The following is a 26,568-nucleotide window of genomic DNA, read 5'->3' on the forward strand; positions in this document are numbered from 1 at the left end:
ACTCCCACAGCAATACACACACACTCGCACAGCAACACACACACACACACACGCACGGGCACAGAAACTCTCACACACACACTCGCACAGCAACACACACACACACACACACACACACACACACACACGGGCACAGAAACTCTCACACACACACTCCCACAGCAATACACACACACTCCCACAACAACACACACACACACACACGGGCACAGAAACTCTCACACCCACACACTCCCACAGCAATACACACACACTTGCACAGCAACACACACACAGACACACGGGCACAGAAACTCTCACACACACACTCCCACAGCAATACACACACACTCGCACAGCAACACACACACACACACACACGCACGGGCACAGAAACTCTCACACACACACTCGCACAGCAACACACACACACACACACACACACACACGGGCACAAACTCTTACACACACACACTCCCACAGCAATACACACACACTCGCACAGCAACACACACACAAACACACGGGCATAGAAACTCTCACACACACACTCCCACAGCAATACACACACACTCGCACAGCAACACACACACAAACACACGGGCATAGAAACTCTCACACACACACTCCCACAGCAATACACACACACTCCCACAACAACAGACACACACACACAAACACACATGCACTCACACACACTGGCCATGTTTACATCATGCCTTTGATTCAGAATGAAATGGGTTTCGTCGAGTTTACATTGCACTTTCATTTCATTCTGGATGATTTATTTACATGATGTTTTCAGAACGGAATTAAGTTTTTTTTTATTCAGAATTAAATTGAGTTCATTCTGAATTACATGTCTCAGGTAAACGAGGACACTCACATAATCACATAACTCATACTCGCACTCATATGTTTACTGACACGTCTTGCCACTCTCATTCTGTCAATCACCTTTGCATGCTCAAAATCATCCTCACAATTTACTAACCGCAGAAATACACCTACCGCGACAAGAGCGAGGCGAGCGACGGAAGTAATTGACTTCGTATTGAGTCTCACGACAAAAGCGATTCTGGAGACTAGAGCGATTTGCGCGACGAGCGCGACAGTTTGAAGTTGAAATCCTTTTAACTTTCTATGACGCGGTTCGGCGACAAGCCGCGACAGCCAATGACCGTATAGAGGCCAGTGACCACAGCCAATGGGAATGCTTGAATGCTTTGCCTTCTGCCTGTACGGATATACTCTAGTCTCCTCAATTGCTCGTATCGCTTCCTGCTGCTCTCTGTCGCTTGAATCGCATCGCGCCTGGTCTATTCGCGTGGTAAGTCGGACATCAGGGCATTTCTTTTATCTCCAATAATTGGGTGTAGGCCATATTTAGTGGGGGCAAAACGTGCTGTTGTTTTGTCACCCATTGGCACAAATTGTTAAAAAAAACTGCAAAAGTACACTCGCTGTGGCAGTTACCTTTTAATATTTCAGGAGGTGGAAGAGAGAGCATGACAAACAGATGAACACTGGAATAGGGATGGCGAAAATTAGAAAAAAATCTTAACCGGCTACTGAGTCTCATTAACCGGTGGTTAACCGGTCATCTTAAATGATGCAATGTTCGCATACCTGATATGCACACCACTGAAATGTTTATTTTATTTTTCACATAAGCCTTTTTTTTTAGCTGGGCATGTCCAGTGTTGTACAAATAGTCACTATAGAAACCGGTAAACTGTTGGCTCTGTGCTGTGGTTGCGCTTAATAAATTATCCAGTTGCCGGTTAATCGGTGGCAGAAAATTTTAACCGGTTAACGTTGATCAGGTTGACTACCGGTTAAACGGCTACCGGTTAACATCCCTACACTAGAAGTGTGGTACCGTTTGCTGGTTGTTCACTGACATTAAGCTTAATGAAGCCTTCCATTTCGTTTCTCCTGAAGGCACTGCCTGGCAGTCATCCGAAAGGTATAGAATCGTGATTACATGCGCAACCCTCGTTTTCTTCCCATAGGCGCTAATGTTTATGTTACCCCCATTTCAAAATGGCCGTTCCTTTGCTTTGTGATGGTGACATCACGCTGACTTGTACAATGCAAACCTACAGTCTGTTACTCATGCTCTTCCCCAATTACAGACTAACACAGAATCATTTTTTTAAATAAAAAAATTAAACGATACTGCACCATATCTTGAATTAAGTTTCTTTTACACATTGAGTTTTACCTTTCTCCTGTCCTGCAGAGGAGGCAAAAGGTAAAACAAAATGATTTAACTCAAAGAGTAAAATGAGCTTGTATCCAGAAATGGTTTTCATTTCAATCGTTTTCATGAAATGGTAGCTAATGTGCTCAATGATGTGAAGGGGGGGGGGGGGGGGGGATAAGCTCATATTCTTCATCTATAACCTTCATTCCATGAAATATGCCGTTGGGTTTTCCTGGGTTGAGCTGGGTTTTCGTTTGGCGTCACACTATGATGCACCTGTCTACTTGCGTTGTACACATGTAGGGTCCCCCTAGAGACTGCCTTGGGCTGGCTTCAGATCTGCTGTATACATCAAGCAGACACACACACACACACACCACCTACTTCATAGCACAACAAACGCTCCCTATTCATGTTGACTTATTACGCACAAGCCCCCATCTTTGATGCGTATCGTTTCAATGGCCAGCAAACTATTACGCGTGACGTCAGCCTATACACACACAGACACACGTGCGCATAAGCATATAGGTACATGTATACACACACGCACTTATAGGTTAACGTATCATCAAACGATACGCCTGCGCCTGTGTGCATCTACATGAATATGCACTCTCTCGCTCTCTCTCACACACACACACACTCGCTCTCTCTCGCTCTCTCTCTCTCTCTCGCTCTCTCTCTCTCTCTCTCTCTCTCTCTCTCTCTCTCTGGGTCTGGCTGTAAGTGTGTGGCTCCGTGTGCCCGACTTGTGACGCCAGCAGGCTTGGCCGTGACTGGCAGAGTTGGCACGTCATACCGAACAGGTGCACCTGGCTCCCTCCGGCTGCTGCTGCTTGTGTGTGTGTGTGTGTTGGCGCGATCAGAGAGGATGCTGGGCAATGGGACTGGGAGTCTCCGGTTTGCGTCACTGTGCCCTCTGTGACCCCCTCCCCTCCCACTAGCCGAATGTGACTCCAGACTCCCGAAACATGCAGTTACACACGTGCCCCAAACCACCCAGGATGCTGTGTGTGGGTGGATGCACACGTGCCTTAATTTTGTTCAGGGTGTTTATGGTATGGTTTGTATGTGTGTGAGTCTGTGATTATGGTGTGTGTGTGTGTGTGTGTGTAGCTCTTGGGTGGGGTTGATTTGTTCTTCCTCGTATTTGTGTCTGTCTGTGCGTTTGTGTTTACGGTATGGTGGGGTAGATATGATCTTCATCGGGTGGGGGTGTGTGTGTGTGTGGTTCATGTGTGCTCTTCATCTCTCTCGAACCCCAGCTGCTTGTGTCTCCTCTCCTGAATGGGAACATGTACCGTATTTTTTGGACTATATGTCGCTCCGGAGTTTAAGTCGCAACGGCCCAAAAATGCATTTTGAAGATGAAAAAAACATATATACGTCGCACCGGACTAATCGTCGCACATTTTTGAAAGGTTATTCTATCCATGGAATCTATGTTGTGATAACTGGCGCATGGTAAGCTGCTGCTCAAAGACGGCATTGTTTTAAACCAGCATCTGAATCAGTGGCAACGCATTCAGAGGTGGTGGTAGCCTAATGCACCAACTAAGATGGTTTGCCAACCGCCATAAAACCACAAAAAGAAAAAGAGGAAGAAACAGTGATAACGCGCCATGTTGCCTTGTAGTCAGAACAACATTCAATTTTCGGCTTTATTTTGCGTTTGGACCGTGGGAGGGTTCGAGGCAACTTGTTCCGTCTCCAGAGCACGCCTTTCTTTACCCCCTTTTCTGAGACTTCAGCCCATGACGGTATCAAAGGTGAGGGGGATTTCATCCATGTTGTGTAGCCTATGGTAGTGTCACGTTGTGCTCGTTTGTCAGAAACTCGCGGAAATGACCGATTTTCACCTGGAAGTCGGCTGACTGTCTTTAATAACACAGACGCTCGTTCTCGGATAGAGAGGAGATTGCGTTGCATAGCGCAAATAAATCCACGAGAGGGGATTGCATTGCATAACGCGATACATCCACGAGCTCCCTGACTTCCGCAAAAGTCCTATTCATTTCTTTGGCAATGTCATGGAGCCCGTAACAAGACCGTTGACTCGCAGCGCGCGCGTTGTTCGAGAACACATTTGTCCTGTATTCATCAGCACATTTTCCTCCGCTTTTCTCCAGTCCCCAAACAGTTTTCCATTCATCCAAACTTTCGTTCAGCTGCCCTATTGCCATTTTCGGCTGCATATTTAATTACTTTCAGCTTGAACTCAGCAGTAGGCTATATTAACTTATTTTGGGTGGTAGGCTATATTTCTATTCAGTCGTCATTGTAAATGCTATTTTTTGTTGTGGTAGCCTAAGTTGTAACATTTTTTCTATCAGTGGTATTAAGCAACACAACATAGGCCTAGTTGCGCACATAGTGCTCTCCCGTGGAGAAAAAAAACATATATATGTCGCACCAGAGTATATGTCGCATGTCCAGCCAAACCATGAAAAAAAGTGCGACTTGTAGTCCGGAAAATACGGTATGTGCGTCACACCCCACAGAAGGAACAGTGTGCGTCCTCTGTGTACAGACAGTATGTGGAGTTGGTACCACATGCGTGCCTGTCAGTGTGTTGGGCGGGGTTGACTTATTGGAGATTTCTTCGTCTCTCTTACGCATGTTTGACGCAAGCATACTGTATAAGCTATCTTCCAAAATGTATACTGTACCCCCCCCCCCAACCCCCCACCCATCATCGACAGCGTATTTTGCAATTATGCTGTAACGTTTCCGTTTTCAAGGGACATCTAATGTCAAGATTGTTGGAAAGCTATCCACAGTCGGATGTACCGCATGATGACATCATGACATCACATTGATGTACATCAACCCACAATCTATGAATGACTTCATTTAGGGGGGCAAAAAGGAAACCGCAAATAAGCACTGCCCTCTTAAACCATCTTTTCTGCTCGGTTGGTGTTGCACAACACCCATTTGTGGGTAATTTCGTTTAAAAATGGCCCGTGACCTAGTTTTTTTTTCCTTTTTTCAAGTGGGTCTTGAGGAGAAATGAGTCATCCACAAAATGTCATAACCTTCTTTGTCTGCACCCCACGTCTGTTCATCATTTTTTTATATTTATTTATTTTTTTAACAGAAAATCATTTGCCCGACATTGCCAGTCACTGATGCCGTACTGATAAAATCTGAAGTGATAGTTGATTTTAAATGAGGCCCACTTTTTTTGTTTTGCTGTCTAGTAAAGCTGTTCAAGATGAAGTGTGTTACATGATTGCAAATTAGCATACAGAGAGCTCAATGGAACTGGAATATGGGTCCCAATCCTGTACAGAATATTTCAATGTTAATGAATTATTTTGCATTGCTGATAACACACAATTGTTTGTGATGCACACAAACACATACTGTACCAGATGGATTACGGTTAACATTTGGGGTACTACTATTGGGCTGTTGAATCCTTAATTGAGCGCACATACACACAAAACATGGATGACTATTTGCAGCCACTAGCAAAAAGCCAACAGTTGTTATAATCTTTGAAAGTGGCCGGCAGATTTTGCACACCAAATGTAATCTTAATCTTGAGTGTATGGTAACCGTTACTTGTCCACTCCTGGCATACTCAGTTACTCCCTTTCTCTCTGTGACGTAGGGCTGTACGATTATGCATAATCACGATTATTAATCACTATTATTGATTTTTTGCAGATTTTTTTGAAAATTATAACAAGATGAAATATAACCAAGAATGAATTACATACGGGATGAGCAAAATAAAATGAATTGTAATAATTATATAAAGGCAATAGCATGAAACTCAAGTGGATAGATTTCTGGCCAGAAACACCAGCCTGTATGTTCTGGCTTCAAGGACGCTCTCAAAAGTAGGTCACTATTGCCACGATTAAATCTCGATTAAAATCATGAGATCGATTTCACTATTTTATCACGATTTTGATTATTTCTCGATTAATTGTGCAGCCCTACTGTGACGCATACCTGAGTACATGCATACACAGGCATAGGCGCTACCAGTTGGCTACATGTTCTCTGTGTGTGTGTGTCTCATCCCTCCTCCTCTTCCTCTGTTGAAGTATCTGCTGGACGACCATCAGAAACGCTGTGATGAGACTTCTTTCTCTCTCATGCGCGCACACACACACACACACACACTCACACTCACACTCACGAACACACGCACATATTATCCACCCAAACGAGCTGCCAACTGGCTGCATAGCATAACCCTTCTGTAGCCCTGTGTGTGTGTGTGTGTGCGTGCGTCTTGCTGGCAGGACGCCGGCAGGCCACACTTCTTACATGCTATGCTAACACAGGGAGAAAAAAAAAAATCTACTCCCATCATAACGGCCGCCGAAAACGCAGAGAGAGCATATCGTATTGACATACAGTAATCAAAGTGTGTGTGTGTGTGTGTGTCCCTGTGTGTCATGACAGAAACGGCTGCTGAAGGAGCGGCAGAAGCTTTTGGAGAAGATCGAGGAGAAGCAGAAGGAGCTGCAGGAGACTGAGCCCAAGTTCAACACCGTCAAGGAGAGGGAGGAGAAGGGCATCGCCAGGTCAGACACACACACACACACACACACACGCGCTCGCACACACACACACACACACACACACGTACACACATCAGTGCCATAGTCATGTGAGCCCAAGTTCAACACCGTCAAGGAGCGGGAGAAGAAGGGCATCGGCAGGTCACACACACACACACACACACACACACGGCGCACGCACACGGCGCGCACACACACAGACACACACGCGCGCACGCACACACGCGCACCAGTGCCATAGCCATGTTGTGAGCCCAAGTTCAACACCGTCAAGGAGAGGGAGGAGAAGGGCATCGCCAGGTCAGGCACGCACGCACGCACACACACACACACACACACACACACACACACACACACACACACACACACACACACACACACGTGTGCGCATACACACGTGCCATCGTCATGTTGTGAGCCCAAGTTCAACACCGTCAAGGAGCGGGAGAAGGAGGGCATTGGCAGGTCAGACACACACACACACACACACACACACACACACACACACACACACACACACACACACACACACACACACACACACGTGCCATAGTCATGTTATGAGCCCAAGTTCAACAAGGAGCGCTAGTACAAGGGCATCGCCAGGTCAGACGTTACATCCCACCTTGCCACACTGTTAATCATTGGCACACGCCACACGACTAGTATTCATGCCACTCTTGTGAGTCCATGTTCAACACAGTCAAGGAGCACATGGAGGAGGGCATTGGCAGGTCAGTTACCCAACAGACACAATGTGCCTGACTCATGCCATGCTGATTTAACGCAATTTGCCACACATAAGAGCCAAAGTTGAACAGCGTCAAGGAGTGCAAGAAGAAGGGCATCAGCAGGTTAGACACCCAACGTGGACATACAGTGTGCCAGAGTCTTGACCAAATGCCACACTGGAGAAGGGCTGTCCCGGGTCAGACAGTGAATACTCACCATGTGCCACAGCAGTGGTTTCCAATTGTTTTTCTCCAAGGGCCAAATGATGTAGCGCAAGTGAGGCGCTGGGCCAAACCAACGCCCCAACACACTGAGAAACAAGTTAGATGTCTGGACAGAGAACAGATTTCCTTTCTTGTCAATGTCTGTTCTGAGACGGTTGGAATGAAGATTGAATTGTCTGTCAATGCTTTGGAGAGCTATGACTCACTGAAGTTTTAGTGATCGAAAATCAAACACACTTGTGTTTTCATTTGTTCTGACCTCATGGCGGGCCAAGTGTTTGCCATGCCTGGGCCGGATTTGGCCCGTGGGTCTTTGTTTGGAGTAGTGTTGCACCGATACAATTTTTTGGCCCCGATACCGATACCTGGCTGTGCAGTATCGGCCCATACCGATACCGATACCACCCTATTTGATAGATATATATATGAAGGGCTGTAGTGCATACCACTTGGATGTAAAATCATTGCATGGCTTTGTCAGGCTGGTGCCTACCTTTTGTGAAACAGGAAAAAGACTAATACAAAGTCAATCCAGCAAAACGTTTTATACTTTTTAAATACCTCTATGAAATAACTAATTTCAAAGCTGTTTAATTGTCATACAAGCACCTGTAAATGGTATCGGTGCCCTATTTGTTGGTACTCACCGATACCACCATTTTAGTACCGATCCACCGATACTGGTATCGGTATCGGTGCAACACTAGTTTGGAGACCAAGGTGCTACAGTCTTAACCATTACCATATGCCACACTGATGATGTGCCGAGAGAGTGCATCTTGAGGTCATCGAATACATACCCTGGGCCACATGCCATACTCGGCCTTCATCAGCACCGCGCATATTTTCTCAAGGAGTGTAAGGAGGTCTGAGGTCCAGACACAGCGATATCTGCTACCAGATCAGTTGCGGAACGCCCACCACCATATGCCACAGTCTTGGCCATTGGCACACTGAAGCTGCGTGTACACCAGAAACGCCCTAGGCTACCCGAATAGCCAGGGTCGCTGAAGACGTTTCGCCATGAATTGGCTTTATTCACTCTGGACGTGACCTGTTTGATTTAGTTCATTACATAACGACTCTGTCTTGTCAGCCCGGGACCTTTGCAAAAGTTAACATTCCAATTGGTTTTCAACGAACCGCGTCATTAGCTCATTGCCATGATATTAGATTGACTTAAATTGCTGAAATTCGCTCTGGTTGCTCAAGTTAGTTTGCTCCTGGCGAATTCGTTTTGGTCGCTTTATCCCTCCTCAGAGGAATAATGACTTCCGTCGCTCTAGTAGCATTGGTTGCTCTTGGTATACACATAGCTTGATGCTTTCGAAGATGAAGGACACCACCTGGTCAATTAAGCATATTCTAACTTGCCCTGCTCTCAGAAGGAAAAGACAACAGTTTTTTTTAAAGAAGACACTATTTTTGGTATTTTTGATAAGGTCCCACCTTTTAAAGGTTTTGAACTTTTTAAAATGTATTGATGTGACCAAACTTATTTAATGCATTTATTCAATTATTTACATCATTGTTGATTTTTAATTTGAGGCAAATTCTATTACCTGTACTGGCCATGAAATAGCCACAGTCGCATATTTGGCCATAAATGTAAACAAACAAACAAACAAACAAGACACCACCTGGTCAGTCACCATGTCATAGTCATACCCTACTACACAGCCAGCTGACATGGGTACTTCAAGGAGTACTAGCAGAGGGGTATCGTCACTAGGTCAGTTACTAAACGACCACCATATGCCACGTTCTTGACCATTGGTACACCGGTGAGGCACCCGATATGCCCGGGTATCGCTAGGTCAAGTCAGTGAGCCGCCCAACTTGCACCATGGCTGCAAATCACTGCCTATTGGCTCTGTTGCTCTTCTAAGTTGCCCTGAAAAGCCAAAAGAGTGATCTCAACAGATCAGTTAATGAGGGCTCACCAGATGTCACATCACACTGTGCCATAGTTTTAAGGGATATCTTTTGGGCTCTTATGACTTTGAGTGATCTGGTGGGGAGCGAGACACTGGTGGAGGGCCGGGAAATGACCCTGGCTCACCTTGAGGGTATGGTATGGTTCCTTTAGCCCACTGAGCCACAGTCTTGACTGTTGGCAGCATACCATACTCATGCTGCAGTGATGGCAGACAGATTGACAGTGGGCACATGCCATTCTCATGCTACACCGGTGATGCGCTAAGATGAAGCCGTGCATGGGCCACTGGGCAGGTCAGTCAGTGAACGCCCAGCATGTACCCTGTGACCATGGCCTATGTAGCCGAAACGCAACAATTTTACAGTACAGCTGATCAAAATGGAATTCAGACAGACACAATTCTACCGTCTACAATTCTACAATACTGGGAGAGTGGGTGGGGGGCGGAGCAAAGTGGGAGCAATTGTGTGGACATTCAAGCAGGGCCGAGACAGCCAGTTCACCACCACACACACACACACACACACACACACACACACACACACACACACACACACACACACACACACACACACACACACACACACACACTATAACAGTCTCCTCTCGCCTCTCCTTCCAGACTGGCCCAGGCGACGCAGGAGCGTACGGACCTGTACGCCAAGCAGGGCCGTGGCAGCCAGTTCACGTCCAAGGAGGAGAGGGACAAGTGGATCAAGAAGGAGCTCAAGTCCCTGGACCAGGCCATCAACGACAAGAAGAGGCAGATCGCCACCATCAACAAGGACCTCAAGGACACCGAGGACAACAAGGAGAAGAACGTGGAGCAGTACAACGTACGTTTTGCACACACGCACGCACACACACACACACATACACATACACACACACACACACACACACACAATTATACACGTGCTCATCTCAAGAGTCTAGATAGATGGGCTGGTGTCCACCTGTCAACCAACAAGGAGAAGAATGTCGAGCAACACGCATGCATCACACACGCACGCGCACACACACACACACACACGCACACACACACGCACACACGCACACACACACACACACACACACACACACACACACACACACACACACACACACACACACACACACACACACGAATAGATTGTATTCATACACAGACACACAGGGCTGAACCTCTCTGTGCCTAAAATCATTTTTTTGTAGACATTTTACACACACACACACACACACACACACACACACACACACACACACACACACACACACACACACACACACACACACCCCTACACTTGTCTAAACACAAGACACCCCAACACCATCGTGGGCGCATTACTCATGGTGTCCTTGTCTGAGCAGTTTTAGATCGCAGTGATTCAGTGGATGACTAAACCAGAGAGTGGGGGGGACAGTTCAGTTTGAGTTTGGAAAGAGTTTTTTTTTATAATTATTTGTCTTGTGCTGTCTCTTTCAATGTGGTGGGAGTAGAAAGTGGACCATGGCTTACAAAACCAGAGTGGGATTGGGTTAATGAACTTGGAGTCCATTAGTTTGTGAAGAGGACTTGATTACGGTTGTTTATTTGGATATGGTGACAGTAGAGAGTATATAGTAGGGGTGTGCTAAAAAATCAAAATGGCAATGTATCGGCATACTTGTTGTCACAATATACTGAATCGGTTCATGACGATCTATCACAATACTTATTTTCCGTGATGAACCGCATTGATTCATGACAAATCGATTATTTAATAGGAACGAAATGAACCAGTGCCAAATTCAATTGAGAGTAAGTAATATTTCTGTTGTAATGGAAGCTCTCTCCCAGATGCTAAAATGCTTAAAGTGATACTGTCCCATTTTTGGAAATGGGCTCATATTACACCTCCCCTTGAGTTAAATAATCGAGTTTTACCTTTCTCTTGTACTTTCAGCCGTTCTGAGTATGGCAGTGCAAATTTTACCTCCATAATAGCAGTTAACATTGAGTCCTATGAGACCAGCTGGCGGCTAACTGGTCTCATAGGACTCAATGTTAACTGCTAGCTTAGAGGTAAAATGTGAACTGCCATACTCAGGGAATGGTTGAAAGTACAGGAGAAAGGTAAAACTCAATCATTTAACTCAAGGAGAGGTGTAAAATAAGCGTATTTCCAAAAATGGGACAGTATCACTTTAAATAAATAAAAAATGATTTATGTGGCATGTGTATCGTGACGCACATTCAATCGTGAACCATTTGCCAATGCCCACCCTTAGTGGACAGTAGGGTTTTGTGGAGCATCAGCTGAGTGTAATTTTATTTATTTTTTATTTTTATTTATTTGTTACAAGGATGGCCCCTTGAGATGTGCCATCTCATTTTCGAGGGGGTCCTACTGACAGTACAGTACAAAAACAAAAAACAAAAAACAAAACAAAACAGTAGACATAGACACACACACTCACTCATTCACTCACTGGTGTTGCTCTCCAAACTACCCCACCACCCAACATGCTACAATAGTATGGTTTACAAGATGCCATTAGTTGTTAAAGGAATCATATGAATGAAAAGAAAAATGAAAAAGAATGAGAAGGAAGAGGGCAAAACAAGACAACAGAAAACCCAAAAAACACATAAACAAAACAGACCGTAACCAGAAACAAACAAAAAACCCGACCCAGCAACTAAGGCCTTTCAGAAACAAGAGCAGGATGTTTCAAAGTAAGTGATTAAAGATGATCTAAAAATATAAAGGGAAGTGATGGACCTAAATGAAGAGGGAAGGCTATTCCAAACTGATGGAGCTTTGAATTTAAATGCTCGGCGACCAATTTCCTTTCTAATTCTGGGTGTCACTAAGAATAGATGGTCAATGTTACGTAGGCTATAGTCAGAGCTTAGAGGGGTTAGTAGCTCTTTCAGGTAAGGAGGGGACTGTGTGTGTATACATTTAAAAATGAGAATTGACCAGTGGAGCTTTCTTCTATTCTTGGGTGCAGGCCAGTTCAAGGCTTCATACATTGTACAGTGATGTGTCCTATACGGACATCTAAGTACAAATCTACAAAGACTGTTGTACAGTACATTGAGAGGATGAAGATGAGTTTCAGGAGTATTACCATATACAACATCTGCATAGTCAAGAATTGGAAAAATTAACTGAGTTATAATTCTTTTACGGACCTCCTGTGAAAAGCAATCAACTGAACGATAAAGAGATTTTAAACAACCAGTTATTTTCTTGGAAATTGCGTTAATATGATGTCTAAAGGAGAGCTGAGAGTCCAGCCAGACACCCAGGTATTTAAACTCCTCCACTCTATCTAGTAGTGTTCCATCAAGAAGAGTAACTGACCAGTTAGTAGATGGCAGAGAGCTGGTTCGAGTACAAAACAGCATGCTATATGATTTTTCCTTGTTCAGGAGAAGCTTATTTGAGAGAAACCACTGTTGCACTTTGTTGAAGTCAGATTGGAGAGTATGTTGAATATGAGAAATATTAGCAGAGGAATAGTACAATACAGTATCGTCAGCATACAAGTGAATTTGACTATCAGAGCACATTTGTGGCAAATCATTGATGAAAATAGAAAACAACAGAGGGCCCAACGATGAACCTTGAGGAACGCCCTTATCAATTAATTTAAATTTAGATTCCCTACCCTGAAAGAAGACGCTTTGAGTTCTGTTATGAAGAAATGAATTGAAAAATAGTAAAGCTGTACGGGACAGGCCAATAGCATGTAACTTATCTAATAAAAGGTAATGGTCAACTAAATCAAATGCCTTAGAGAGGTCAATAAATATAGCACCTGAGGGCATGTTGCTGTCTGCAGCTGACATTACATCATTGGTAAATTTTAAGAGAGCAGTTGTGGTTGAGTAACCGGGTCGGAATCCTGATTGATGCTGAGATAATATGTTGTGGTCCGTAAGATATGTGGACAATTGGTTAAATATGAGCTTTTCAAATATTTTTGTTACACTATTAATTATTGAAATAGGTCTGTAATTGTTCATATCTGAGGTACTGCCGCCCTTGTGAAGAGGAATTACTCTCGCACTTTTCCAAGAGGAAGGTATTTCACCTGTTGTTAAAGATAAGTTGAATAGATCAGCTAAAGGGAATGACAGAACATGAGAGGCCAGTTTAAAGAACCTGATATCCAGGCCGTCTGGGCCTGCACTACATCCAGCTCTCATACCATCAATGACCCTCTGGACGTCAAATGGGGAGACTATATTGAAGCAAAAGGAACTGTTACTCCTGCCCTGAGTCAGGCTTGGCCCATAATGGGAGTTACCTGACATAGTTTGTCCTATTGTAGCAAAGTGATGACTGAATGCCTCAGCAATCATTACAGGTTCACTTACCATTTGGCCATTAGAACTAATATGGGTTGTGGAAGATTTTGAGGATTTGTTTGTAAGATAATTCATTTTTTTCCAAAAAAAATTAGGATTTTTAAAATCTGTTGCCAGGCTATTCTTAAAGTAACTTGCTTTAGCATTCCTTGTTTCAGTTTTACATCTATTCCTTAGCTCCTTGTAAATGTTCCAGTCTGTAGAATCTCTGGTTTTGCGGAATTTTCCCCAGGCCTTATCTCTTTGTTTAAGTAAACCAATAAGTTCACCTTTGATCCAGGGAAGATTTTGACCTCTGATCTTCTTTGAAATCAATGGTGCATTTTTGTTAATTACTTGCAGGAACTCAGAATAAAAGAAGTGCCAGGCTTCTTCAACAGTTGGAATTAGTTGAAATCTTCCCCAATTCACATTCAAGATGTCTTGAATGAAGTGTTCAGGATTAATTTTATTGATATGCCTAATCTTAATCAATTTGGGAGGAGGATGTACCAATTTAATTTTCCAGACACAAAATACCATTGAGTGGTCACTAAAGGAGTCAGGTAGCACACCTGATTGAGTTATTCTGCCCGGGTGGGAAACTAGTATCCAGTCCAACAGAGATGAGGAGCTGGGGCCAACTCGAGTGGGTTCTGAAATAATCTGAGATAAATTTATACTATTAAAAAGAGTGCGAACCTTATGGGAGGAGCGGTCTAACCAGTTAGAGTTGAAATCACCAAGTATAATTTTTTCAGTAGAACGGTTAAGGGAATTAATAGTAGACAAAATGCAATCAGTGGTTTCAGCAGGGGCAGATGGTGGTTTATAGATATTGCCAATAATTAAACTTTTATTTTCATGAAAAGTAATGTTAACAAAAAGTCCTTCAAAATACTGGGGACTCTCCTCAGGAAAAGCAAGATCAGCAGTCAAATTTGATGCAACATATGTTAATAGTCCGCCACCTCTAGATCCTCTGTCTTTCCTGAATGATACATAGTCATCAAGTTTAATATCCTTGTCAGAGATACCATTGTTTAGCCAAGTTTCAGATAATGTAATCACATGGGGTTTGTTGTAGGTAAGCCAAGCTCGCAATAAATCAATTTTAGGCATCAAGCTCCTAATATTCAAATGTACAATAAGTAGCCCCTTAGCGAAATTCATTTATCTTCCATGAAGAAAGGTGGGGTAGAGCATCTTAGTCATAAATGAGTAGCCTAGCTGATAAAGGCAGAAACAGCTGGATGAGGGAGGCAGGAAGAGAGCAATAATCACCAACACAAACACATTCACACTCACACTCACACACACACACACAAAAACACAGAACAAAAAAAACCCACATAAGGCAATATAAGATTGCATTGGGGAGGGGTGAGGGGTCACATAGTAAAGCTCAGTCTACCTGGCTTGATTTAATATAATATATAATGAGCTTAACAGTCCTACTCCTGGGGCTTAGGCTTTCACATTACTCAAGTGGGATAGAGAACACAACAAAATAGTCATACTGGTCCTACACTTCACCAGATACTTAGTTTATTCATTCCAACTAGGCCTTATAATTTTCCAGTTTCCAAAAAAAAATAACTACAGTTTATATCTCACAGAAAACGTGAGCCTATCTTGAGTGATTTAACGTCAGAGAAAAGGGAAAAAAGAGAAGTTTATAAATAAAAAGTCTGTCTGATTGACAGTCTGTTTGAACCAGCGTTCATAATTCCACTTTCATGCAGCGTTACATAAGTCAAACCTGCTCTATTTTTCTTTTCTGAACTTGCTGTATACAGCTGTCAGTGTCCAATAAAGTAATGAAAAATCGTGCCTATATGCTTCGGAATCAATGCCAACATAGCAGGGACGAGAAAAAAAAAGAAAAGGCGCATATTCCAATTTTCACGCAGGGATGTCACCAATGTTTTTTTTTTTTTTTTTTTTTTTATGGCGAAAGAAGAGGAAGGGTGGGCCTAGAAAACAACAGAAGACGTGCGCGACCATAGGCGCTATAGGCCTGCGTAGCAGTAACGCAGAACAGCTGATGACATTTCAGGGTCTGTGAATAGGCCTTGTCCATTTCACATCGATGAGCATAAATAATTCCCATGTTGCACAATTTGACCAGCGGCGAGGTGTTGCAGTGTCCCAGTGGAAAAAATGAAATCAATGAAAAAAAGAATAATAAGAAAAAAGCCGGCAGGTTTTGCACTTATATCGCCACGGCTGAGAAGTTCATAGGCCTAGCCTACTGACTGCAGGAGAAAAATAACAAAAACAAAAAGCAAGATGTTATCCAGCGAACCGTGCGCTTGTCTCTGCGTTAGGGCAGCGAAAGGGCTACCATCATATTGCCATATCAGAGTCAGAAGAGGAATCAAGTGCATTGTAGAATTTCTCAGCATCATCAGGTTTACGGAAGTAGTGGCTCTTACCATTGTGGGTGACTCTTAAAGTGCTGGGGAAAAACAGACCATACTCAATGTCCCGATCTCTAAACTTTTTCTTTACTTCATCAAATTCTCTGCGTTTCTTGACGACCCCTGCAGAGTAATGCATTATGTTTATTTATTTGTTTGTTTTGTTTATTTGTTTTGTTTTGTTTGTTTTCTGTTGGGAGTAGAAACTGGACCAGGACCTGAACGAGGTGAAGACGCGCGTGGAGGAGCTGGACAAGAAGTACTACGAAGTCAAGAACAAGAAAGACGAGCTGCAGAGTGAGAGAAAGTAAGGCTGACCCACACACTCAGTTGATCTCATGCCTCTCACCACCTTGTCTCATTCGTTTTCTCTCCCTTATTCCCTTTACTTCCTCCCACTGTCTTTTCCTAGCCGTCTTTTCCTAGCCGTCTTTTCCTAGCCGTCTTTTCCTAGCCGTCTTTTCATCTCTTTGTATATAGAGTCTCTTGTTACTAGGGCTGTCCTAAACGATTCTTTTTCTCCTGATTTAATCTATCAACTATTTTTTTTCGAATAGTCGATTAGTCAAATTATTAATTTTTCAAGTACTCTAGCACTTTAATCTTCAAGGAAATTGGGGGGAAAAAAGAAAAAACGTTAAAATTAGGTCCCTGAGCTCACAATGAGTTTTAAATCATGATAGTAGCTTATTTACTAGATATAACGTGCACGTTCTTACGTGCTGGGCAATTTAAGGTTTCAATAAAGTAATAAAGCATTAGAAAAGTAAGTAAAAAAGCATGGAATTAAATGAAACGATTAGTCGACTATGAATATTCTTGCCGACTAATTTTTATAGTCGATTAGACACAATTAGTCGCGATTAGTCTATTCATGGTAGCAGCCCTACTTGTTACCCGTCTTTCCATCTCTTCACTCAACCGTACTCCCTTCTTACTAGTGATGTGCATCGGCACTGCCCTCGTGATTTGATTCGATTATACAATTCTGGAGGTAGCGATTCGAATCGATTCAGTCCGATTCTACGATGCATTGTTCTTGCGATAACATATAACGATAATAGCGCTGTTCTTTATGAATGTCTGGTTGCCATATTGCATCGGTCCTCCCAAATAAAGTAATCAAACTGTGTGTGTGTGTCATTAGCTATCTGTGGCGAGAGGAGAATGCTGAGCAGCAGGCGCTGGCTGCCAAGAGGGAAGACCTGGAGAAGAAGCAGCAGCTACTCCGCGCAGCCACCGGCAAGGTGAGGACGTACGCCACACACACACACGCACACACACACGCACACACACACGCACACACACGGGTCAAAGACGGTCAAAGGCCTGGCATTAAATTTCACCCAGACACAATGTATTAAAATATAGATGCTGGGACAGTCTTCCGTAAAAACATAACTGTAAGGCGGTAACAAGGTTTCGAGACTGTCAGTCATGCCTGGGGTAAACAGTGCACTCGATAGCATACCTGCCGACCATTACGCATTTTGTGTAGCAGATACGGATTTTGACATCAAACTACCGCGCTCTCACTTCAAAATACGGGAAAAACCAATAGCAAAGTGTATTCATTGCTCTGTAGACTTGCAACCAGACAGAGTCGTAGACATGGCTCTGCTTGCAATTGTCTCGCGCTGGCCTTTCCATTGGCCAGCAACGTGTGTGGGGGAATATTGACCAATCAGAGCGCTAGTTTGGAGGTATTCATTTGTTGTGCTGCGCTCACAGACCTGTACAGGTCTGTGGCTGCGCTCCCCTCGAGTCGAGGCATCAGCTGCCGATAGAAAGTTTGCTTCGAAATCACACAAGCAGAGACTGGGTAATGTACAGTGAGTCCAATATGTATTTGATCCCTTGGTGATTTTGCCGGTTTGCCCACTAATGAAGACATGATCAGTCTATAAATGTATGATAATGTGTATTCAAACATGGAGAGACAGAATATCAAAAAGAAATTCCAGAAAATAACTTAAAATAATATATTTTAATGTATTTGTATTTAATTTAGGCAAATAAGTATTTGACCCCTCTAGCTAAAGAAGATAAAGTGCTTTGTGGCAAAGCCCTAGTTGTCTAGCACTGAGGTCAGATGTTTCTTTTAGTTGATGACAATGTTTGTGCATATAGTAGAACATATTTTTGCCCATTTTTCTATGCAGATTATCTCTAAAACATTAACAGTTTTTGGCTGTAGCTTGGCAAATGGGAGGTTAAGTTCTCTCCATAGAATTACTATAGGGTTAATATTTGGAGACTGTCTAGGCCACTTCACGACTTCAATATGCTTCTTATTGAGCCACTCCTTCGTTGCTTTGACTGTATGTTGTGTATTGTCATGTTGGGAGATCCAAAAATGCCCCACCCTTCAGTGTAGTGGTGGAGGGAAGGACGTTTGCACTCAGGATTGCACATTACATGTCTCCCTCCATCCATTTGTTGACGATGTGAAGTTGTCCTGTGCCTTGGCCAGACAAACACACTCAAACCACAATGATACCACTTTCATGCATGATGGTGAGGATTGTGTTCTTGAGATCATAGACAGCAGTACTCTTTCTCAAAGCACATTGAATTGTGTTAATGCCAAACAGCTTGATTTTGGTTTCATCTGACTACAGCACGTCCATATCATATCCTAAACCAGTCTGATGTCCGCTGGCAAACCTCAGGTGGGACTGCACAGGTTCCTTCTGAAGTAGAGGTACCATGTGTGCGCTACAGGATTTTAAACCTCTGTGGCATTAAGTGCTACCAGTAGTTTTCTCAGTGATTTTGGTCCCAGTAGCTTGGATATCATTGTCTAGTTCATCCCGTACAGGTCTAGGGTGCTTTCTTTCTGTTCTCATGATTATTGAATCCCTACAAAAGGTCAAATATTTTATAGAACACCAGACAGGCTGATGGATAGTCATTTTGTATTCCTCACATTTTGGAAGAAATGCATCACCAGCTGGGTCATTAATACCCAGTCTCCTTCTTGTGGCTTTGCAGCCCATTTAATCTTTGTTCAGGTCTAAAATCTTGTCCCTGATATCATTTGACCGCTCTTTGGTCTTCCCCATGCTGGTGAGGTTGGAGTGTGACTGATTCACTCGTACTATGGATTGATTCAGCTGATTCAATGTGTCTTTTATGCATGTTAGTATGTACAGGTGTCTTTAATTGAGATGACAAGTTGATCGGAAGTGCCCATCTGGTCTGTGGGCCCGGAACTGTAATCAGTTGGCAGGGGATCAAATACTTATTTTGCTCGATGAAATGGAAATAAATTAATATATATTCTCTTAAGTTAATTTCTGGATTTTCTTTTTGCTATTCTGTCTCTCCATATTAGAATACATATTATCATAACATTTATTGACTGATCATGTCTTTGTTAGTAGGCAAACCAACAAAATCAGCAAGGGATCAAATACATATTGGACTCACTGTACTCCTATAATCTCTGACACAAGTGTCCTCCTGTCATCATGTATTATCCATCTTGGTACTGTCGCTGTAGTTTTATAAGTGAGCACCGTCAAAAAAATCACTGTTTCAAAGGTAAATGGATTTTGAGAAAGGTAGCCTGTATGGGAATAGTGAATTGCGTCCAGTTGCTAAATCCGTAAACTTATGAAAATAAATAGCCTAAAGGCCGAGGTCTGTCGTAATGATTCACCCAATGTTTCGCCGTATTTGACGGCAATATGTTGTTGCTTGTTTTGATATTGGACCGAAACGAGATTACTTCCTAATGAGAAAATGTGTCGATGACTGCGCTATAAATTAGCAGATTAGCAGCAAACTAAATTCGGTTTCCCTTTGCGTGGGATCATTTTAACTCGGGAAAATAAAGCGATGGTTCTAACGGTTGTGCTCGGAGTAATATGTCTACATCCGTAACCTACCATGACACCGTATAGGAATACTGTTCCCCCCTGAGTCGTGGCCCATTCTGTGAACAGGTGTAACAGGTCGTGCGTCCAAATATGCATCACTCCACGACTACTATCCGTAATCACGTATGGCAATCTATTAATAAAACCAATTCTCAACAATACCCAACCCATGGCGGCAGATGAGGGTAGATAGGCCTACTATTATGCAGAGAAGTAAAAAAATAAATAAGCGATGCCACTCAAAAGTTACCGTGGAAGTTCCAAAAGCATTTGCCATTAGCCCCCGTCCCTCAGTAGAGCCACTACATGACGCATTTTGTACTGAATGAATGCTGAAAGTGTGATTTTGATGTTAGCCCCCAAGGTAATAATATTAACCTGATATTATCCTATTAATATTATCTTATTAATATTGGGGGAGATGATTTAAGAATCATTACAATTAAACTTTTTGTTCATAAAAATCACTGAAATGCCTTATTATATAATCAAATTATACATTTTCCTACATGTACCTTCTACAGCCAAAAAAATAATCAGCAAATGCTTCAATTTCATACTCAATTCCAGCTCCTTAACACCCCCCAAGTGACCAAATGCTCTGTTTGGCTGGTACATAGGATAACTTAATAGCCACTTACTAGCCAGACTGGTGGTATGTTTGAATAGTAAAGGGCTCTGCATACTTCACGTGCGCACTTTGGCGCGTTTGGCGCGAGAACCATTAATGACGTCATCACTTGCGCCAGACTATTCATACTTCAAAAGCGCCCTTACAGGCTTTCGCTCGCATTGTCGGAAGTGCCCTCTGCTGTTCATGAGAGAAACGGCAGTATCTTTCGCAACTCGCAGCGTGAGTTCTACGGATGTATAAAATAGAAAGCCAAACACGGCTGCTGTAGGGCTACTGAACGTCTGACTTGTGACTTACCACATTGAAACATATATTTTTTGTTGTAGCCTACATTGCCAGATCATTCCAAGACCATGTGAGAGCATTGTTCTGGCGGCAGAATTTATAAATAGATCGCCAAACACAACGTGCTTCTGAACAAAGTAAACAATTGCTTCACTGAACAACATTTAAGAGAGAAGATAAAATAACTCTCTAGGACATTTTATTATCCTCAAAATGATGCAGGATCCATTCTGTAGTAGCCTACAGTAGTTGTAGCCTCTCTTCGCAACTCCTGCTTTGTCTGCCTACCTGCATGGTCGCTGGTGGCGCACGACAAGTTACAAAAAATGTGGGGTGCACGACGTCGCGCCACGGCAGCTCGCGCCACGGCGTGTGACGTCATTTTGGGTCACGTGACGGCGCGAGTGAGGTCGCGAGTGAGGTCGCGAGTGAAGTATGAAGGAGGGTAGCGCCAGTCACGCCAAGTATGAATCCCCCTTTAGATTAACAGCCATATTGGCTGGTGATCAATAAAGTTAATTTAGAGGCCTGAATTCCAGCACACTATATCATAGCATTTTATTGGTGTTATGGTGTGAAACAAAAAAAAAAACATCTTCCATGAAAGTTTAATAAATTATGGTAGTTCAAAGTACTGTGAAGAGCAAGATAAACTATTTGCCAGATACACGGGATGTTAGGCTAAAATGCATTAAAATGAAGGAAATTGCATCTAAGAAAAGCATTTTTTTCTGGGGGTGGACCCCCTCCCTGAATGAAATGTCTCATATCTTCCCTGTTGACATTTGGCAACCCTAGGTGTAGGGCAGACTATGCAAAACAAAGTAGACTCTCAGATGGGCCCGCTGGCGACCCCGTTGCTTTGCCATGCCAAGTTGTTGCGCCGTGAATTGCCGCGCCGCGATAAGTTGCTACACAAAAAAACATTTAAAGGTTGGCAGATATGCGATAGTGACAGGCCCGCCGGGGTAGCAGACCCTGTCGTTCGGATCCCCCTTCTGGATGATGGCGATGGCTGGCTTAGTAGGCTAAATCCCATCCACCACAGTGCGTGTGACTGACCGCAGTACAGTTGAAAGTGAAACTTGTTAAATTTCATCAACCAATATGCAGCGTGGAAGCTATATCTGTGGTGCCAGTTTATTCGTCGAAAGTGTAAGTCTTAAAATGACTGCATTGTTTTCAAACTTTTTATCTCGTTATCTAGCCTGCTTGTGCTCTATAATGCTCCTTCTCCTAATGTTAGCCATGCCCTCTCGTTTAGGTTTGTGTTTGCTAACGCATATAATTTCATGAATGCATGATGAATGCATTCATACAATATGCTACTTCAAAGTGTCCTCGAGCTTCGTGGCGTATTATTTGATGCTGTCAGATGCTAATGCAATCCGAAGTGAGCACGAGTGTTGTGAAGTTGCAAGCGGTGGAAATGCGTGTAAAATGTAACATAAATCGGGCGAGTAACTGAGTGTTTTCTACGAGGCTAAATGTCGCAATGAGGATATGCGAGGATGTCCAAATCGGTAACCGCGTGGTGTTTGCATCGCTATTCGAGTCGCCGCGTGTCCGTGGTTAGGGAAATGTTTGTGGAATTCATATCAAGTTCCACTGCTGCTGTTTCTTTGCTCCCACTCTGAAGAACGACTTGCTAAACTGAAAGTAGAACGCCTACTACTGTCTCTATGATGGAGCTGGGGGGAACAAACAGGAGGAGCAGTCCAGAGCTGAGCAGTCGTTCCTTTTTAACCCTTTTGACGCCACAGGTGTTATCTCTCCTAGACTAAGGTGCACTGCAATCCAATATTTATCCATTATAAAAGATGAATTGTTGGTCCATTTTTAATTTTTATATTTAAGGTATTTCATGAAATGTCATCAAACTTTTCAAATATACACAATTTTTAAATTGTTTCAGTTTTGGATGAGTTTTTGGTTAATGATGTTTTAAACTAATGGGTAGTGTGTGTGCACGCCACCTCACTCTTTTTTGTTGTCATCTCTATGGTTAAATTAAGCACAAAAATGACTAGGGTATTAGAGTTTGGGCCCACCTATGCAGCAGCCAGATCAACTGAAAGAATATTTTAGCACATGGAGTTACACAGATGCTGGCTACTTGATTTGAAATTATAATGAATTATCTAAGGAAGGGGCCGATTTCATGAAAACTCCCGCAACATACAGAAACCTTTTTGACAAGTAATGACAAACATCTGGTGCAGAAAGTGACTAGGGAGCAGGCAATGAGAATAAAATAACACAGTGAGCAGTGTGAATGTATGTATTACATTACATTATAGCAATGTAATAACAATAGCAACATTATACCATGTAACACACACATGCACACCCGTGTAGTGGTATTAATTTTAATGTTGGAGGTCTTGAAAATGGTATTAAAAAGTATTACATTGGGTGATGAAAAATGTGCAGATACCCTGTTATTTATTTATTGTTACAAGGAATTCATGAAAGCCTCGGCTGTCATGCATTCACTTGAAACAATATAAAAATCATGTTTTTTTGCAGTTACAGTCGGCGGAAGGTGTCCGTAACACACACACACACACACACACACACACACACACACACACACACACACACACACACACACACACACACACACACACACACACACACACACACACAGACACACACACGGACACACACACGGACTATAGCACCATACCTGCTGGTGGCAGGGCGAACAGGGCATTTGCCCCTGGGCCCAGGCCCGCTCGCCCCTCGTGTGTGTGTGTGTGTGTGTGTGTGTGTGTGTGTGTGTGTCCCAAAAATCTTAGGCATGCTGGAAACTTGAAAAATAGCATGTATTGTCGGTTTTAAGTTGGCCTCTCTCTCTGTCTGTCTCTCTCTGTCTCTCTCTCTCTCTCTCTCTCTCTCTCTCTCTCTCTCTCTCTCTCTCTCCCTCTCCCCCCTCCACCAGGCCATCCTGAACGGCATAGACAGCATCAACAAGGTGCTGGAGCATTTTCGCCGCAAGGGCATCAACCAGCACGTCATCAACGGCTACCACGGCATCGTCATGAACAACTTCGAGTGTGAGCCTGCCTTCTACACCTGTGTGGAGGTCACGGCCGGAACTAGGTAAAGAGTAGAATCCGAGAAGCTTTGAATGAGCATTCTACACCTGTGTGTGTGTGTGTGTGTGTGTGTGTGTGTGTGTGTGTGTGTGTGTGTGTGTGTGTGTGTGTGTGTGTGTGTGTGTGTGTGTGTGTGTGTGTGTGTGTGTGTGTGTGTGTGTGTGTGTGTGTGTGTGTGTGTGTGTGTGTGTGTGTGTGTGTGAGAGAGAGAGAGCCAGCATTATATACCTGCACTGAGGTCACTGCCGGAACTAGGTGTTTGTGTGAGTATGTGTTTTGTAGAAGCATTATTTGTGCGTGTGGCTGTGTCATACAGAGCGGGTGCAATCTTGGCTGAATGGCAGTTTGGCGAGCAACTCATTGTGCTTTGTTCACAACCCTGTGAATGAAAAAGTTATGAAACACCTTGCAGGAAGGCTCTGTGTTGTACGTCATGATTGGCCGAATGGTCTATTTATGTGCATTTATCTTACTACTACTACTACTACTACTACTACTTACACTGGTCTGTTGTAGAGAAAGTGTGTATGTGTGTGTCGTAGAGAAAGTGTGTATGTGTGTGTCGTAGAGTGTGCTTTGGTGGCCGGAACTCTGTGAATGAAAAGATTACGAAACATCATGCAGGGACTGCATGACACATCATCATCATCATCGTACAAAGAAAAGACAACCTTTTCCTTTTTTTTTTTTTTTTTGTGCGCATTCAACAGACCAGGTTCAGTCATTTTAGATCGGAAATCGGAAAGTGGGGTGAATGGCGCACTTTATTTGTTTGAGCGGCTTTCTGTTTTATAACCTGCCTCAGCACGCCCTCGACTAGCCCATTTTTGCACGATTCATTATTATTATTATTTAGGGTTCCCCGTAAAGCCCCCCACATTTGGGCTTGCATGCCCATGGGGATCCCGGTTCGCGTCCAGAGGTCATTTCCCAGCCCTTAGCCCATCTCTCTGGCCTGCTCGTTTCCCGTCTCCTCTCACACTGTCCAGCCATACTAAAGACCCAAAAAGCCCCCAAAATTTACTTAAAGGGACACTGTGCAGGAAATGGTCAAAAAAGGTACTGCAACTATGCTGCTCATTGAAACTGGGTTGGCTATCGCCAAATTTGATATTTACATGAAAGTTTACTAAGCAATAAACAAATCTTTTCTAGTATGGTCCAAGTAGAGTCATTTTTGCAGCTAAAAATTGCTACTTTTGGAAATTCCATGGACCATGGAGAAGATCCCCCTTTTCATGTATGAAAAGTGCAATTTTTCCAGTCATAAAGAATACTTAGAATTTGATGGTGGTGGTAAGTATTCATGAAAAAGGTAACATTAGTGAATGGGCAGCATGAATTCTGGAAATAAACAACTAAAAATCTCACACAGTGTCCCTTTAAAAAAATATATGAATATATCAATACAAGTATTATTATTATTATTATTATTATTATTATTATTATTATTATTATTATTATTATTATTATTCAGGGTTCCCATGGGGTCAAAAAATTATTGAATTATTATAAATTATTAGTAGCTTTCTCTGCCATCCATATTTTTTAACTTAACTCATCTTCTCGTCCTGTCTCTCTTGCTCCGTCTTTCTCTTGTCTCTTTCGCTTTTTTGCTCTTTCGCTCGTCCCCTCTCTCTCTCTCTCTCTCTCTCTCTCTCTCTCTCTCTCTCTCTCTCTCTCTCCCCCTCCCTTCTCCCTCCCTCCTCCCTCCAGGTTGTTCTACCACATCGTGGAGACTGACGAGGTGAGCACCAAGATCCTGTCTGAGTTCAACAAGATGAATCTGCCGGGAGAGGTCACCTTCCTGCCCCTCAGCAAGCTGGACGTGCGCGACACCGCCTACCCCGAGACCAACGTAAGGGGCACACACACACACACACACACACACACACACACACACACACACACACACACACACACACACACACACACACACACACACACACACACACACACCGCCTACCCCGAGACCAACGTAAGGGGCACACACACACACACACACACACACACACCGCCTACCCCGAGACCAACGTAAGGGGCACACACACACACACACGCCGCCTACCCCGAGATCAACGCAGGACTTGCATACACACACACACACACACAGCACTGTTTGATTGAAGGGTTTTTCATGGACAACTAACTGCTTGAGCTGCATCCATTCAGCTGTAATATTACATACACGCGTCAACACGCTTTGGTCCCGTGTGTCCCTCACAGGACGCCATCCCCATGATCAGCAAGCTGCGCTACAGCCCCAACTTTGACAAGGCCTTCAAGCACG

General features: G+C 43.4%; 1 protein-coding gene across 1 annotated transcript in view; it reads left to right on the forward strand.

Moving 5' to 3' along the window:
* The window catches only part of smc3 (structural maintenance of chromosomes 3), a 77,272-nt gene that overhangs the window by 13,594 nt on the left and 37,110 nt on the right, over positions 1–26,568 (forward strand). Inside the window, exons 12-18 of the mRNA XM_063198461.1 lie at positions 6,617–6,738; positions 10,253–10,466; positions 16,578–16,681; positions 17,522–17,621; positions 24,122–24,282; positions 25,995–26,136; positions 26,505–26,568. The exon at positions 26,505–26,568 is cut by the window's right edge and continues 87 nt beyond it. Of these exons, the coding sequence (XP_063054531.1) occupies positions 6,617–6,738; positions 10,253–10,466; positions 16,578–16,681; positions 17,522–17,621; positions 24,122–24,282; positions 25,995–26,136; positions 26,505–26,568 (907 nt within the window). The remainder of the gene's footprint in view (positions 1–6,616; positions 6,739–10,252; positions 10,467–16,577; positions 16,682–17,521; positions 17,622–24,121; positions 24,283–25,994; positions 26,137–26,504) is intronic.

The sequence above is a fragment of the Engraulis encrasicolus genome, chromosome 1, assembly GCF_034702125.1.
Source record: "Engraulis encrasicolus isolate BLACKSEA-1 chromosome 1, IST_EnEncr_1.0, whole genome shotgun sequence".
Lineage (NCBI taxonomy): Eukaryota > Metazoa > Chordata > Actinopteri > Clupeiformes > Engraulidae > Engraulis > Engraulis encrasicolus.